Source organism: Diceros bicornis, chromosome 6 (genome assembly GCF_020826845.1).
Source record: "Diceros bicornis minor isolate mBicDic1 chromosome 6, mDicBic1.mat.cur, whole genome shotgun sequence".
Lineage (NCBI taxonomy): Eukaryota > Metazoa > Chordata > Mammalia > Perissodactyla > Rhinocerotidae > Diceros > Diceros bicornis.
Genome location: NC_080745.1, coordinates 66,675,137 through 66,690,803, shown reverse-complemented (window position 1 = coordinate 66,690,803; position 15,667 = coordinate 66,675,137). Strand labels below are relative to the sequence as shown.

The 15,667-nt window shown below is 54.8% G+C and overlaps 1 protein-coding gene across 2 annotated transcripts; it reads left to right on the top strand.

Moving 5' to 3' along the window:
- The first annotated feature begins 76 nt into the window (after positions 1-76).
- POLL (DNA polymerase lambda) lies at positions 77-11,396 on the top strand. 2 transcript variants are annotated; one of them, XM_058543803.1, is made up of 9 exons: positions 77-122; positions 943-1,112; positions 1,843-2,137; positions 2,602-2,764; positions 3,144-3,461; positions 4,246-4,419; positions 5,164-5,292; positions 7,305-7,473; positions 7,918-11,396. In XM_058543803.1, the coding sequence occupies exons 2-9, from the start codon at positions 953-955 to the stop codon at positions 8,280-8,282; spliced, it is 1,773 nt and encodes a 590-aa protein (XP_058399786.1). In that variant the 5' UTR covers positions 77-122; positions 943-952; the 3' UTR covers positions 8,283-11,396. The 2 variants fall into 2 exon arrangements, with proteins under 2 accessions (XP_058399786.1, XP_058399787.1); XM_058543804.1 differs by lacking the exons at positions 77-122; positions 4,246-4,419 and having other exon boundaries at positions 151-1,112.
- The last annotated feature ends 4,271 nt before the right edge of the window (positions 11,397-15,667 follow it).

The window sequence follows — 15,667 nt, the reverse complement described above, 5'->3', positions numbered from 1 at the left end:
CCATGGCAACCTTTCCGCCTAGGGTCACTTCCGGCTGACCCGGAAGGTTTCTGGGCATTTGCCCGTCCCCCCCCACCCCCGCCCCACCGCCCACGCCTTCGTCCGCTCTTAGTGGCCGCTTGGTAAGTGGTTTATTCCTGGCCACCCCCGGGTGACCCGCGGGGACTGAAGTGGAGCCCACCCGGGACCGAATCCCGGGAGGGGGAGGGGGCAGGGCCCCCTCAGGTTGGGGTCTCGACACCCCAGTCCCTCTGTGGTCCCCAGCTGTGAGTCCCTCATGCGCGCCAGCTGCGTACGCGGCGGATGCCCCACACCTGCCGGAGTCTTCTCTACCCCCAGCTGTGAGGCGGAAACTTCCCCAGTCCCGGAAGGCGCCCCACACCAGCTGCGGCCGTGCCCCATCTCCACGCAGCTGCGGGGCTGAGCACCCGCATGCCAAGAACCCGCGACTAGGGCAGGTGCAGGGCGTTCCCACTGCCCCCCTAACCACCCCCAGGTTTTCCTCTGTGGGTCTCTGATGGGGTTAGAGAAAGATTATGTGGAGTTTATGTGCCCCGCAGCCTCCACTGCTCTTGGGAGCTCAAGGGCTTACTAAAGCTGTAGCTTCGTTTCCTAGCCTGGCGTCCCCTTTCGGTAAATCCCTTTGGAAGTGGGATGCAGCAGGGGCAGACACTGCGCTGAATCTTGAGAGCGACCTCTCTGAGGAATGATATCGTTTCCTTACTCTCAAAAGTTCCCCAAATAGCCTCACTCTTCCCCCCATATACCCCAATACTCTGGCTTGGAAAGGCTGGTGAGTGTAGAGGTAGGCTAAACCACTGGCGTTCAATTTGGTTTTGGGAGACCCCTGGGAACTGGGCTACTGCCCCCAAGGCCTAATCAATAGAGACCCCACCTCTATAGGCAGAGGGGTTGGGGAACCGCAATTCTGGGTTTCCACAGGACAGCTGTTATGATCAGCTCTCAAACAGAAAGGTCAGGATCCAGCCATACCTCAGTGGACCCCAGGGGCATCCTGAAGGCATTTCCCAAGCGGAAGAAAATTCCTGCCAATTCATCATCAAAAGCATTTGCAAAGATTCCCAAGAGAGAACACGGAGAAGCAGCAGGAGGTGAGCAGACCCACCCTCAGAACCCTCATGTGCTTGAACTCTCAGGCTTCCTACATTGTTCATGTTCAGAATCAGATGTTAGAGCTGACTCTGCCCACCCAGGGCCTGCAGGTTTATTTGTACTTGCCTGGTGCTAGGCTTGGTCCCAAGTCTTTGACCGGCCGCTGGCTGGGTATCTTCTACCCCACCCGAGACCTCTATCAATCAGAAAATACTCCCTGGTCACTAAGGAAATGACCAGCAGAATCCTTTGCTCTCAAGGAGGTGGGGGGAAGAAATCCCACTCAGGTCCCCAGAGTTATAAGTTATTTTGCAACCAAATTGACAAATAGATGGCAAAGACCTAAAAGGGGGTGGGGAGGGGGAATCTGTGAGACTGTGAGGCCTGTAATGGCAAAACATGTGTGCCTTGTGCCTGGTACACAGTAGTAGGTGTCTATTAATATTTGTTGAAAGAATAAATGATCAGATGAAGTGATTTATAGGATACCTACGATGTGCCAGACACTGTCCTAGGTTACACGAGGGAACAGGACATATCAAAATCCTTGCCCCTTACATTCAAATGATGGCCCATGAGTAAATTAGCTATATGCTTGTGGTGGAACCTTCAGAAGGCAGGCTGTCTGGATGGAAGGAAAATGATTGTCTAGGGGCGGGGGACTGCAAAGGGTTCTTTAGGATATATGTGAAAGTTATGACAACAGGCATCTGGATGTCCCCTCCACAGAGTGGCTGAGCTCCCTGCGGGCCCATGTAGTGCCCACTGGCATTGGGCGAGCCCGGGCAGAACTCTTTGAGAAGCAGATTATCCAGCATGGTGGCCAGATATGCCCTGCCCAGGCCCCAGGGGTCACTCACATTGTGGTGGATGAAGCCATGGACTGTGAGCGAGCCCTCCGTCTCCTTAGACTGCCCCGGCTGCCCGCCGGTGCTCAGCTGGTGAAGTCAGCCTGGCTAAGCTTGTGCCTGCAGGAGGGAAGGCTGGTGGACACGGCAGGATTCAGCATCTTCATCCCCCACAGGTGGGCTGGTCCCAGTCTTTCTTCAAGTGTTTTCTGGCAGCATCTTGAGCACTCTTCTTGGCTTATTAAAAATAACTCTCATTGTCTTAAGTGGACACAGTGGAAAACCAAGATTTCATAGTAGAGAAGGATTGGGAGGGGCCGGCCCGGTGGCGTAGTGGTTAAGTTCGCACGTTCCACTTCCGGGGCCTGGGGTTCGCTGGTTCGGATCCTGGGTGCGGACCTACTCACTGCTCTTCAAGCCATACTGAGGCAGCATCCCATGTGGAAGAACTAGAAGGACCTACAACTAGGATATACAACTATGTACTGGGGCTTTGGGGAGAAAAAAGAAAAAGAGGAAGATTGGCAACACGTTAGCTCAGGGCCAATCTTCCTCAAAAAAACAAAAGAAAAGAGAAGGATTGGGGGCAGAGATAGGGTGAGATCTTTGGTGTCTTAACCTCCCATCACCATCCCTGTAGGTACCTGGACCAAACACAGCTCAGCAAGGCAGACCAAGACTCTTCTACTCCTCCTAGAGCCTGTGAGGCTCTGCTCCGTACAGCCCTCTCTCCTTCCCCTTCTCCTACCAGACTTGTGTCTCCTCCCCGGAGGGCAGAAGAGGCTCCAAGCATCCAAGCCCAGGTCAGGAGCCTCCCAGCCCCGACAGCTCCCTTCTCCTAGGAATTAGATCACAGAAACAGGGAGGGCCTGGTAGAGTTGTTCAGAAAGTCCCAGGCCCCTGCGAGAGGAGGGTTCTCTTTATTATGAACCACTTAGTTCTTCCCAGCACTCATCACTCCTGCATTTGCCCAGGCCATATCCACCACATACCACTGGGGATGCCAGGGCTGGGCTCTGGGGGAAGCCACATGGAAGACAGCCCCACACTTAAGGAGACCCAAGTCTGATGCAGAAGACCCAGCCTCATTCTTGGATCTTACCAGGAAATTCGTCCCCACCGACAAGGAGCCCTCCTCATGGGGGCAGGAATTTATTCTCTCTTCTCCTTCCCTACCTCAAGCCTGTCTCTGATGATGAAACCAGTGATGGGGAAGAGACCCAGGTTAGCGCAGCTGAGCTGGAAGCTTTGATCAGTGGCCGCTACCCTACCCTCCTTGAGGAAGAGGATGAGCCTTGCCCAGCTCCTGAGGGCCTGGATAAGTGGGTCTGTGCACAGCCTTCGAGCCAGAAGGTGACCAACCACAACCTCCACATCACAGAGAAACTGGAAGTGCTGGCCAAAGCCTACAGTGTTCAGGGAGACAAGTGGAGGGCCCTGGGCTATGCCAAGGCCATCAATGCACTCAAGAGCTTCCACAAGCCTGTCACCTCCTACCAGGTATCTGGGGGCCAGGGCAGGGTGTACGGGGAGGGGGATGGGGAGGTCTTCTCTTTACTGGCCAGAGGTTGGTCGAGGCATCAGTCACAGTGGGGATCAGGTGGAGTGGTTAAGATTTTATGATGTCTGGGACTTGCACAAAAGAAAAAAAATGGGGAGATTGTGAGAGCAGATTGGCAAAATCTTAATAATTATAGAAGCTGGGTGATGGGTACTTGGGGATTCATTATACTGTTCTCTCTACTTTGGAATTTTTTCCATAATAAAAAGTTTTTTAAAAGTTTAGAATCTAGAGGCCAACAGACCAGTGTTTGAATTCTGGTTCCCATTATTCACTAACTTTGTGCCTTGAGGCAAGTTACTTAAACCCTTTGAGCATCAGTTTCCTCATCAGTAAAAAGGGACTAACAATAGTAACAAATTCAGTGTTCCTGTGAAGACTGAATGAGTTGATCCCTGTAATGCAGGCCCTGATGCACAGTAAGCCCTCAGTAAATGTCAGCTCTCACTGTTGGGATGATGCTGGTGATTAGTATCGTCATTATTGCCTTTTCTCTACTTCCTGTGCTGATCCCCATCCCTCTGGGAACCAAAAGACAGGGCCATTCCATCCAAACTTCTCATCTTCAGCTGTGCCCGAGCTTTACACAGCCATCAGTTGCCAACTGGCCAGGCCAGCTTTTATTCATACATCTACTAAAGGAGTCAGCTTCCCCACTGCTGGCTCTATCCCTCCCACTTTTTCACTCTTCTTTCCTGCCTCTGCCTCCTCCTCCTCCTCTAGGAGGCCTGCAGTATTCGCGGGATTGGAAAGCGGATGGCTGAGAAGATCATAGAGATCTTGGAGAGTGGGCATCTGCGGAAGCTGGACCATATCAGTGAGAGCGTGCCTGTCTTGGAGCTCTTCTCCAACATCTGGGGAGCTGGAACCAAGACTGCCCAGATGTGGTACCACCAGGTCACACCCTTTCACAGCCCCTACTTCAGTTTTGCTGTATCGCAGAGCTCCTGTCCCACAGTTCTTTTTTTTCCCCCCAAAGCCCCAGTAGATAGTTGTATGTCATAGCTGCACATCCTTCTAGTTGCTGTACGTGGGACGTGGCCTCAGCGTGGCTGGAGAAGCGGTGCGTCCGTGCGCGCCCGGGATCCGAACCCGGGCCACCAGCAGCGGAGCGTGCACACCTAACCACTAAGCCACGGGGCCGGCCCTGTCCCACAGTTCTTTTACCCCGTGCTCTGATGAGAATGAACCCAGATTATAGGGAGACCACTTTTCAAGGGGACTGGGGCTTACGTAGACCCCTCTCCTGGCTCCTAGCACTTGGTATCCTTGAGGCATTAATCTGTAGTGTAGGCAGAGACAAGAAGTATGTTTCTCTGTCTCTCAGATCAGCAAAGGCCTCCCTGAGGAGACCAAGCCTCGGAACTGAGTATCCTGATCAGTGGTTTCCAAACCTGTCCGTGCCCACAATCACCCCCAGACTGATGGAATCATGAACCTGTGTTTTAGGATTGGGATGTGTCTTCCATGCCCCCTGCCTTTTCCAAGTCCCACTGATTACAGACCCAGCCGCTCCTGGGGTTGGTCCTGCCTCAGGCCTTCCTTGGGGGTGATGGAAGCCTTTGTGTGTGTGTGCTCATTCACTGCCTCTTCATTGGTCCTGGATCCTCATAGCTTCTCTATCTGGCTTCTTTTTTCTAGGGTTTCCGGAGCCTAGAAGACATCCGCAACCAGGCCTCCCTGACTCCCCAGCAGGCCATTGGCCTGAAGCATTACCATGACTTCCTGGAACGCATCCCCAGGGAGGAGGCTACAGAGATTGAGCAGACAGTAAGCACGTGTCCCAGAGCAGTGAGAGCCAGGCCCTGCTATAAGGGCAGGGCCTGGCTCAAAGCCATGAACTCCTGATCCCTCGGCTGGGGAACCCAGCAGGCAGAAGAAGCAGTGGGTCACCAGAGGTTGGGACTAGGGGAAGGAGCAAGTTGAAACTGAAGCTGCAGGCCCAGAGGAGGGGTGGGTGGCTTTTGTGGGGAAGGGCTGCAATACCAGCTCTCTGCATAAGGATTCTCAGTAGTCAGGCAGAGTGAGCATTGGCTTAGATGCTAGAATGGCGTTAGGATTGGGTTAATGTTAGGGCTAGATTAGAGAGGAATTATGGTCAGAACTACTTGAGGATATGGGGGTTTGAACTGGGCTAGGTTAGGGGGCTCAGAGCAGAGGTTCTTTGAGAACCTGATGAAAACTATGGACTCTTTCTCTCCAAAATTTGTATAAATGTACAAAGTTTTATATCTCTTCCCAGATGAAGGGGCCTTCTGAAACCCACCTGAGGCTGGTTCAGGGTCTGGGTTAGAGTAGGTGTAGAAGCACAGTGCCAGTATGATTAGGTTTGGGGTTAGAGGAAAGCTAGATCAAGAGTTGAGTTATGGTTAGGCTTCAATTAGGAGTAGGGTTTTCTTAGTGTTGGATGCTCTAAATTAAGATTTGTGGTTATCCTAGAAATAAGGTTTGGCCAAGATTAGGGTTTGGTTTAGAGTTAGGGTTAGTTGTATCATTTGTTCAAATCCCACTAGGATTAGGGGCTGGTTGCTATGGGCAAAGTTTTCTCCCTTTGGTGTAGGATTCTGAGAGGGAGGATTCCATGGAGTCTTTGGCCCAGCTTAGTTGAAATCAGCCTCCAGCTCTACTCCAGGCCATGGGACTGTGAGGCTGGTGCAGGATGGACAGGCCCCTTTGTCCATCCGACACCAGGCCTTGGTGCTGATGATGACACCGTCACTCAGCCACGGTACCTGGGCACGGAGAATGCCCCAGTGAGCCTCCAGCCCCCCAGCCCATTGGAACAGAAATGGCTTCCCACCTGGCCCGGTTCCAGCCTTAAGGGCTCCAGCCTTAGGAGTTTTTGATGGGATTACTCATCCTAGGCCTCTTTCCATCCTCTTGGGAGGCTCAATAAGGGAGTGAGGGGATTAGCAGAGCCAGCCTGTCAGGAGAATTGAGGTGTCCTGGCTGTGGGTATCCAGGCCCCAGAAATCTCAGTGTCCTGGGGTGGAGTCGGGAGCCATCTGCATATGAAAGGCCTCAGTGTCTCTGGGGTGGAGGCTAATGGGCTTATCCCCCTCAATGAGGGATGAACCTTCAGCTGACAGTCCCCTCTGGCTCAGCCCCCTCCCCACTGAGCCCCCTTCCTCTAAGTAAGGACATGGGCATTGGCTCACAATTGCCTCCCTCTTTGCTTTCTTTCCTTTCCTTTCCTACAGGTGCAGTTATATTTCGTGGCTCCATTTTCCCTCAGACCCAGGCCCAGGGCACCCTGCCAGCCAGCTGCTCAGTCCTCAAGCCCCAACTCACACACGGCCATTAGCTCTAAATCCATAGATACCTGGGGCTGGCAAGACCTGGCTGAGGGCTTCCAGGCACCTGGCCCTGTGTCCTAAGTGGAGTTTCACAGGCCTGGGCATCTGGATTGGGGCAGGGGCCAAGAGATGGTGTGTCTCTGCTCTTAAAGAGCTCCAGAGGGAAAGATCAGTGCCTTCTCTCAGAATCAGAGTACGTACCTTCTGTCTCTCCTCAGGCTGCCTCCGGTGGTGTGAGTGCATTTTCTTCTCTGTCCTAGTGAAGCTAGAGAACAGCTGCTCCCCAGGGTAGATCTCTGGCCTCTGTTCCTTGGGGCTCGTTCTCTCAGGCTGGTATCACACATCCAGGGATTGGCTTGGAGCATAAGCTGGGCATGTGGGCTCCTGGGTCAGGGAAAGGCCTCATGCTGCCATGAGAGAGGAACTCCTTGCAGGGCTGGAGGCCCATAGCCTCTCTCCTCCTCACCCCTCGCTGCTCTTTTCCAGGTCCAGGAATCAGCTCAGGCCTTCAACCCTGGGCTGCTGTGTGTGGCATGTGGTTCGTACCGACGGGGGAAGGCAACCTGTGGTGATGTGGACGTGCTGCTCACTCACCCGGATGGCCGATCTCACCAGGGCATCCTCAGTCGCCTCCTTGACAGCCTTCGGCAGCGAGGTATAAGCTCCATCTCTGGGTGAGCAGCTTGGCAGGTGGCAGGGCAGGGCTGGGCGGCCTCCAGGTGGGAGAGCCTCAGAGTTGCAGTCTTTAGGCAGGAGGCAGGGGAAGGCTGCTCCGTGAGAATCCCAGCTCTCCCCTGTGGCCAGAGCCATTTCAGAGAAGAGATGAAACAGCTCCCCACACCTGCACAGAGGTGCTCAAGAATACCTGCAGGTTGAATGTCTCGTCTAATCTTTCTGTGACACTAGGGGGCATGGGGAGGAATTACTGTGCATGTTTTACAAATAAGGAGACAGGCCCAGAAAAGGGCAAGGTCACCCAGCAAATAAGTGGGCGAGCTGGGAATAGAGGACCCAGGGATGATCAGGAAAGATCTGGGATGACAGGACGGCCCAGGGCCTGGCTCCCTGCCCTCTCAGCAGCCCTCCTGTGTTGGGCCAGGGTTCCTGACTGATGACTTGGTGAGCCAGGAGGAGAACGGCCAGCAGCAGAAGTACCTGGGTGTATGCCAGCTCCCAGGGCCAGAGCGGCGGCACCGACGACTGGACATCATCGTTGTGCCCTACAGCGAGTTTGCCTGCGCCCTGCTCTACTTCACCGGCTCTGCCCACTTCAACCGCTCCATGCGGGCTCTGGCCAAGACCAAGGGCATGAGCTTGTCAGAGCACGCCCTCAGTACAGCTGTGGTCCGGAACGCCCAAGGCCTCAAGGTGGGGTCTGGCCGAGTGCTGCCCACCCCCACTGAGAAGGATGTCTTCAGGCTCTTAGGCCTACCCTACCGAGAACCAGCTGAGCGGGACTGGTGACCCATGGCTGCAGGGGAGGGGGCGGCAAGCTGGACCAGCTACTCCCCCGGCCATCTGCTACTCCTTTCTGTCCTCAGCTGGCCGAACCTCACTGCTTCAACCACCAGCTCCTTGGGCCTGAGGGAAAGGGCCAGCCTGGCTCCCAGGGTGTGCTCAGCCCTCTCCCCAGCAGGAGCAGGCTGCTGTCCCTTCTACCTCACCACTACCCCTGGTAGAGTTTTGCACACGGCCCCTTGCTCCATTCTAAGCAGGAACAGGTGGCTGGTCTGAAGCCAGCTTCCTGTGCTGAAGGCCCAGGCATTCACCCTTCCCTACCCTAAGGAGGGTCTAGCTGCTGGGGGTGGGATGGGGGCTGCAGAGGGAGAAGCAAGCAGCTGTGGCCCAGCATCACCCAAGACCCTTTGGAGCAGGAGAACAAACCACTCCGCGTGTGCTCCCTCCTCCCACCCCGCTTCCTGTGCAGCTGGAGGTGTGGGCTGGGGGCACCCCAGGCTCGGTGAGGACAGCATTTGAAGGCTCAGGGGCCCAGTAAAGTGCCTTTGACATTCAACCTGCCTGGTGTCTGAGCTCCTGCAGCCTCTGCCTGCCTTCTGACCCCTGGGCAGAGACAGAGATGGGAGCTGAATGAGAGCCAAGAAAGGCAAGTTAACTGCTCTCTAAACATGCCTGGCCTGAGGCAGCTCCTGAACTCAGAAGGGGGCAGAGTGAACGTTAAAAGAGAGAATTCATGGAGTCAGGCATTAGGTACTTGTATCTGCCCATCTCCTGTGGGCCCTGCTGTAGCATAGGCTATCTGGGGACATGAACAAAGGTGACAAGGCTCATTAGGAGCAACTAAATGGTGACTTCTGTGCTACTGACAGGGCTGAGGCAGTCGGGGAAGGCTGCCTGGAGGAAGAGGGGCCAGGCTGGCAGGGAAATAGCCTATTTGAGGTAGGTGAGCAGGCTCTGTTTGGGAACAGCTGAGGAATGCACTTTAGAGAGGATGCTGTATGCTGGGAGTCAGGGGAAGGCCAGGCTGCTAGAGGACGTAAAGTCCAGCTGAGGGGCTTAGTTTGATAGAGTGGAGAGCAGCAAGTCCAGCTCGTGGGATCAGGGTGGTTTTTGGAGGCTGGACCTTGTAGGACAGGGAGAATTTGGTGAGGGGAGGAGAGGAGTATGGAAGAAAGTTTGGGCATACCAAGTGTGGAGAATAACGGACACAGGCAGGAGAAGGAGGCTGTGTTGGAGGAGAAGCAAGGAGCCTGGGGAGGCTCCGTGATGTGGGGGATTTTGAGGGGAGCTCAGGCCGCAGAGATGGGCTCAAACCTGAGTGTGCCAGCTGTGAGGCAGGGTGGGAGGCGAGTGCCAAGTACTGCATCTCTGTCAGTACCTTGCAGAGTCCCAGAGCTGGCTTTTGTTGGCCCGTTCTCAGTCGGGGGATCCCAGAAGCCTTAGAGTGGGCCCCCCAACTGTGGTTCAGAATCCTGAAGTCCAAGCCGTGGGGCCTTGCTGGCATGGCTCATACAAAGGAGTCAAAAGCCATGGAGTCTGGGGGCCCCTTTCACTGCTCAGTACCAACAGTGACAGCCACATCAAAGGCCCAGAAGCTGCTGTGAGGGGGGAACCTCTCCCTCAGAGCTTCTACTCCCAGGGAGGCATGGCTGTGCAAGGCCTGGAGTGGATGAGAGGAGCTGTGAAATCCCTCTGCCCTCCAGGTGCTAGGGCTGCTTTTGGACCCGCCTACTGCTCCTTCTGTTGTGGACTGGGCCCTCAGTGCCTGCCACCATCGCCAGCAAGGGTCGGAGCTGGCAGCAGCCCAAAGCCTGGGGCGTCTGGGTCCAAATGTAGACGTTGCTTCTCTCCTTTTGCTTTCCACTTCAGCGCTCTAGCCTGCTCAGCAACCTTTCCAGCCCCAGAGGAATGGGGCCTCCAGGGCTTGGAGAAGAGGGAATCCGTAGGTCCCCGGTGGTAACTTGGCCAATTAACCCCTTCCTGCACACAGGGAGTTCCCAGACTACAGGGAGGGATAGTGCTGACTTCTTTGTCTGAAACCAGGAGCCTGGTCCCCATTCCTGACACACACACACCCGCTGCATCTGCCTTAACCCCTGCCCCCAGAAGACTCAGAAATCCGGAGTCTGCCTTCAAACATACAAACCCTGGTCTTACCTCCTGACCAGGGCAGCGGGAAGTCCTGGATAAAAAGGAAGAGTGCCACACCCTCCAGAGAGACCCCTCCTGGCGCTCTGATCTTCTTGGCTGCTGAATCTGACAAAGAAGTCCGGGAGAAGAACTGATCAAGGGACTTCTGTGCCTTGAAAAAGGCTGTGCAGTTTGGGGGAGGGGTGGTAAGCAAAGAGTGTGCGTAGGGGCTCCCCAGCCACTTCAGAGCCTGACCCTGGTTCTTGGGCAGGCTCTCAGCCCAGTGCCCCAACCTGCTGGAAGAGGAGACTGAATTTTGGAGCGCTAGTGGGAACTGGCGTCCTGTCTGGCAACTGAGCACCCCAGACCACCACCCAATCACCACCTGGTCCTGACGAGAAGGAGAGGAGCCCCACAGCCTGCTTCCTGCCTTTAGCTCAGCTGTCGTCACTCTGTCCCTGAGCCAGAGCTGTCCCTGGCCAGCCACATGTGTGGTAGGCAGAATAATGCTCTCCTAGAGATGTCCACATCCTAATTCCTAGAACCTGTGAATATGTTTCCTTACTTGGCAAAAGGGACTTTGCAGATGTGATTAAGGATTTTGAGATGAGATTTTCCTGGATTCTCCAGCGTGGCGAATTTAATCATGAGTCCTTAAAAGTGGAGAACCTTTCCCTGTTACAATCCGAGAGAGAGATGTGAAAGATGGAAGGAAGGTCAGAGAGATGCGATGTTTCTGGCTTTAAGAGAGAGAGGGGCCCACCAGCCAAGGAATGTGGGCATCCTCTAGAAGCTGGAAAAGGCAAGGAAACAGATTCTACTCTAGAGCCTCCATAACAGAACCCAGCCCTGCCAACACCTCAGTTTTATTCCAGTGAGACCTGTCAGACTTTGAAACAATAGAACTGTGCAGTAATAACTTTGTGTTGTTTTAAGCCACTAAGTGTGTGGTAATTTATTCCTGCAACAATAGAGAACCAATAGACGGGGTATGTCTTGATCTCTCTCTGTACAAAGTGAGCAGAGGGACCGTGGGTGTGAGCAGGCCCTGCTGTGAGGTGGAAGAGGTCCCCTGAAGTGCAGTGGGGTGTGGGAAGGGGAGGGTCAGGTGCTAGGCAAAGCCCTGGCCCCCAGCCCTCTCCGACTGGCTGCCACATGCTCAGTCTGAGCCTCCCTTAATGTCAGTTTCCCTCTGACACTTTGTGCCCAAAATACAGTGCTCTCTGGGCTGCTTACCCCAGCTCTGCCAAGCCAGGAACCTCATCTCCCAGGGCCTGGGCTGATGACATTGGCCTTGGCCCTAGACCTGCACTGAACGGGGAGCAAGATAAGGCCAAACTTTTCTCCTGGGATCTGGCTGCTCAGGGGGGAGCAGCTGGGGGCACAGGGTCAGGGGCCTCCCAGGCCTGGAATGGGCATGGCAAGGTGGGCAAGCCCAGCCCAGTCCTGCCCTCCAAGATCCAAGGGCTCAGAATAGAAAACCCAGGCCCTTTGTCCTGCTTCTCCAGAATTCTGGAATTCCTGTCCCTTTAAGTGGAATGGGCTGCCTTTTGCCAGGACTACGGCCTACAACTTAGAGAAGACATTGGCCTCTCTCCCTCTCTTCACTCCCCTCAACAGGAGAGGCCCTTTCCAGGCCCTCCCCACCATCTCAGAGATTGACTTCACGTGGAAGCTACAGCTGTTGGGGTACCTGCTGCTACCCGGGCTCTGCAGACACCGGGAGCTGCCCTGGGCCTAGGATGGGCTCAGCCCCAAGACCTTTACCCTGTGTCCACTCTGCCCTTCAGTCTGGGCACCAGCCAGCTAGTTTTCCAGAACCCCTGAGCTCTGGAACTGGGGGGGGATCTCAGGGCTGAAGCCCTAAAGCTGGCCTGAGACTCTGGGCCAGACCTCATCTCCATTGTCTGAACCAGGGGCTCTGCAAGCCCTGGTCCCCTACAATAGAGGTCAGTGTAGAAGCTGAGCCCCAGTGAAAGACCTAGAGGAGCATTCCTGAAGAAGGCCCCGGAGATAAGGAGAGGACCCAGGGGTTGAGGCCTGTGGGGAGGGCTCTGAGGATGTCACAGGAGGACAGTACACGCTCCAGGCAAGGGGCCACTGCTCGCTGCTGCTTGAGTGGAACCTCCGCTTGGTCCCTAGCTCTGCTGGACTTGGGCCTGGCCCTGAGGGAGCGGGCTCATGGCCCCAGACATAGTGTGCCTCCCACAGCGAGACGCCCTCAGCCCTACCGCCCTCACCCACGGAGCTCCGGTTCCCTCGGCTCGCCTGTCGCCATGCCTGTGTCTGTTTGACTCTGTTCATTTGCCTGTGTGCCTCATGTGCATTCCCGGGCCCTGTGTTTGCGTGCTGTGTGTTCATGATTTTGTGTCTGCCTAGGTGTGGGCATCCCGGGTGTGTGTCAGTGTGTCCGTCTGTCTGACCTCTGTGTGCATGCCCCTATGTTATCAAGGGCTTGGGCGGGGCCTGGGGTTGGAAGGGGGGTCCTGGAGTCCCCTGTGGTGCTGGCAGGGACTACAGAAGGTGGCGGAGCCCCAGCCGGGCTCTGGACTCTGGGTCCTTGTGGTCGGTGGAGGCGGCCGCAGGGCGGGCCGCCTGCGTCAGCCTTGAGCGGCCATCAATAGCGCGCGGTTAATTAATTTGATGGGAACAGCAGGGACCGCCGTTTGCATTTAGTGAAGTTCCAGGAACTTCCAACCTCATCTTCATAATTGGCCTCATAAATTGTAAGAAAGAGAGAGATCAGCAAAGCAGGAGGGAGGAGGGGCCGCCCGTCCGTCCTTATTTAATTTTATTGCTGAAATTCATCTTTTTAGCCTCCTCCGGAATCGGCTCTCCCTGCCGGATTTGCCTAATCATGATAAATTAATATTCATTTCCCCGCCTCTTACACAGCTCCCGCGCTTGGATGGAGTCGGGGAGGGTCTCCTTCCAGGCCCTCTGCCGGGCCTTTGTGGGGACCCCTGAAGGGGAGCTTGCATGCTGAACAGAAAGTGAAGCCCCGGGAGCGCTGGGGGGGAGCCTGAGAGAAGAGGCAGCTCTGTTACTGTTGGGGGTGAAGGGGTGGGAATGCGGGGTGATTGATTGGGGCTCCCACATGAGAGGCTCCTGAGGCCCCCACCCCTCCCTTGGCAGGAATGGCCCAGAGGGTCCAGGATGCCGGGATCAATTACCCTTGCCTGGCTAGGGCTGAGTGGGAGGGACAGGAAGAGCCCAAGAAGGCCCCTTTGGAGACCCAGAGGCCAAGACTAGGGGCAGATAGGATGGATTTGGGAGATGGATTTTGAAAGCCAGCTCCAGTTGAGAGGCGGGGGGAGCGGGAGGGGTTGGTTGCCCACCTGACCTGGTCTTTGCCCTACTCCCCCCCGTTAGGTGCAGGCCACTTTGCCCTGTGCAGACTCCAGGGGGCACCCATCCTCGTCTGTGGGGCCTCACAGGTGTCCCTGGTCTCTGGCCAACAGAAGCAGCCTCTGCACTTCCCCACGGCCCAGCCCAGCGGGGTGGCTGAGCCTCTTACACTGGGCACCTTGCTGTGCCATGCACCTTTCCCAGCTACTGCTCTTCCTTGGTAAGGCACTTTTGAAAGTCTGCAGGGGCTGTTGCTGGAAGGGTAATGCTGTCCTGCTCTTCTCTGGGCAGTGGGGTCCCTGCAGTCCAAAGGGTCAGAATTCTTCGTAGTCTTGCATCACAGTTAGTATGTGAGTCCTGGGAGGGATTTAGATTTTATCCAGTCCCTTGCACCATTTTACAGATGACGAAACCGAGGACCAGAGATGGGAGGTGATTGGCCTAAGGTCTCACAGAAGTCAGGGGGCTGGGACTAGGAGTGAGGGATGCTTCCACCCCACCTTGGAGGCTGGGTGTGGCAGGCAGGATTCTAAGACCCCCCGAGTGACCTTTGCCTTTGCATAACCTCCTCCCTTTTGAGTGTGGGTGGGGCCTCAGCTAAGATGAAGTGTTACACCTGTGGTTATGTTACCTTATATAGCAAAAGGGAGATTTTCTGGGTGGGCCTAGTCTAACCACATGCGCCCTTTGAGAGCAGAGTTTTCTGTGGTCAGTAGCAGAAGGGACAGTCAGAGAGATCTGAAGCAGGAGGAGGATTCAACATGCCTTTGCTGGCTTTGAAGATGGAGGGGCCACGTGCAAGGACCAGGGAGAGTCCTTGAGGAACTTAGAGCAGCCCCCAGCTGACAGCCAGCAAGGAAATGGGGACCACAAGGAACTAAATTCTGCCAACAAAGAGAATGAGCATGGAAGCGGATCTTCCCCAGAGCTTCCAGATAAGAGCCCAGCCTGGCCCACACCTTGATCTCAGGTTTGTGGGACCCTAAGCAGAGAATTCAGCTGAGCTTGCCTGGACTTCTGGCCTACAGAACTGAGAGATAATTGATGGGTCTGATTCTTAGGGGCTAAGCTTGTGATAATTTTTTATGCAGCAATAGAAAACTAACACACAGGACTTAGGGGAAGGGTCTCTTAGGAGGCTTCTATGATGGGGGAGGGAGATGAAGTTGGAGAGGTCTGGGCTCTATCCTAATGCCACTTCCTCCCCCCATATTCCCCCATGACAACAATTGACTGAAGATGCCAAAGTCCTCATCACTCCCTGTTGTTTTACTTAGGACCAAACCCTTGTAAGCATTTAAATTTGTGGCTCCTGCCAGGTGGAGTCTGGACCCCTGGGTTATGAGGAGCAGCGAGTTCACCTCTCACTGGAATAGGTCCTTGACAGGAGGAGCTTCTATGGAATTGGCTCAGGCAGAGCCTTCTAGCACACGGCTAGGGGCCGGCTGATAATTTATTGTACTTTCAAACCAGAGTTCCCCTCCCCCTCCCAAACTAGAGTTTTCAAAAGTATTTTTTCATGGGGCCTGGGGGCGAGTGCTGGCAGAAGTTGTCTTTGATTCCCACTGGAAGGCACCAGATGCTTTGGAGGTTGGGGAAGACCAACTGACATTTTGCAAGTTATGAAAAGAGTCTCCAGTGAGGAGACCTTGGTTAGCTGCACCACATTTCTGGTTTATTTCAGTAAGGTTTCAGCAGTGTTTATTGATTGACTCTGAGCCTGGCCAGTCCACTCTTACTTAACCCAGCCCTGCACATGGATTATGTCATGTAACCTTCCCAACAGCCCTACGGGTAGTTGTATTATCTTCATTTTGCAGACGAGGAAAGTGAGGCCCAGAGAGGTTCCTTCACTTGTGCTAAGTCACACAGCATAGGAAGAAGAAGGCTGGGTTTCAACTCAGATCTCTGTG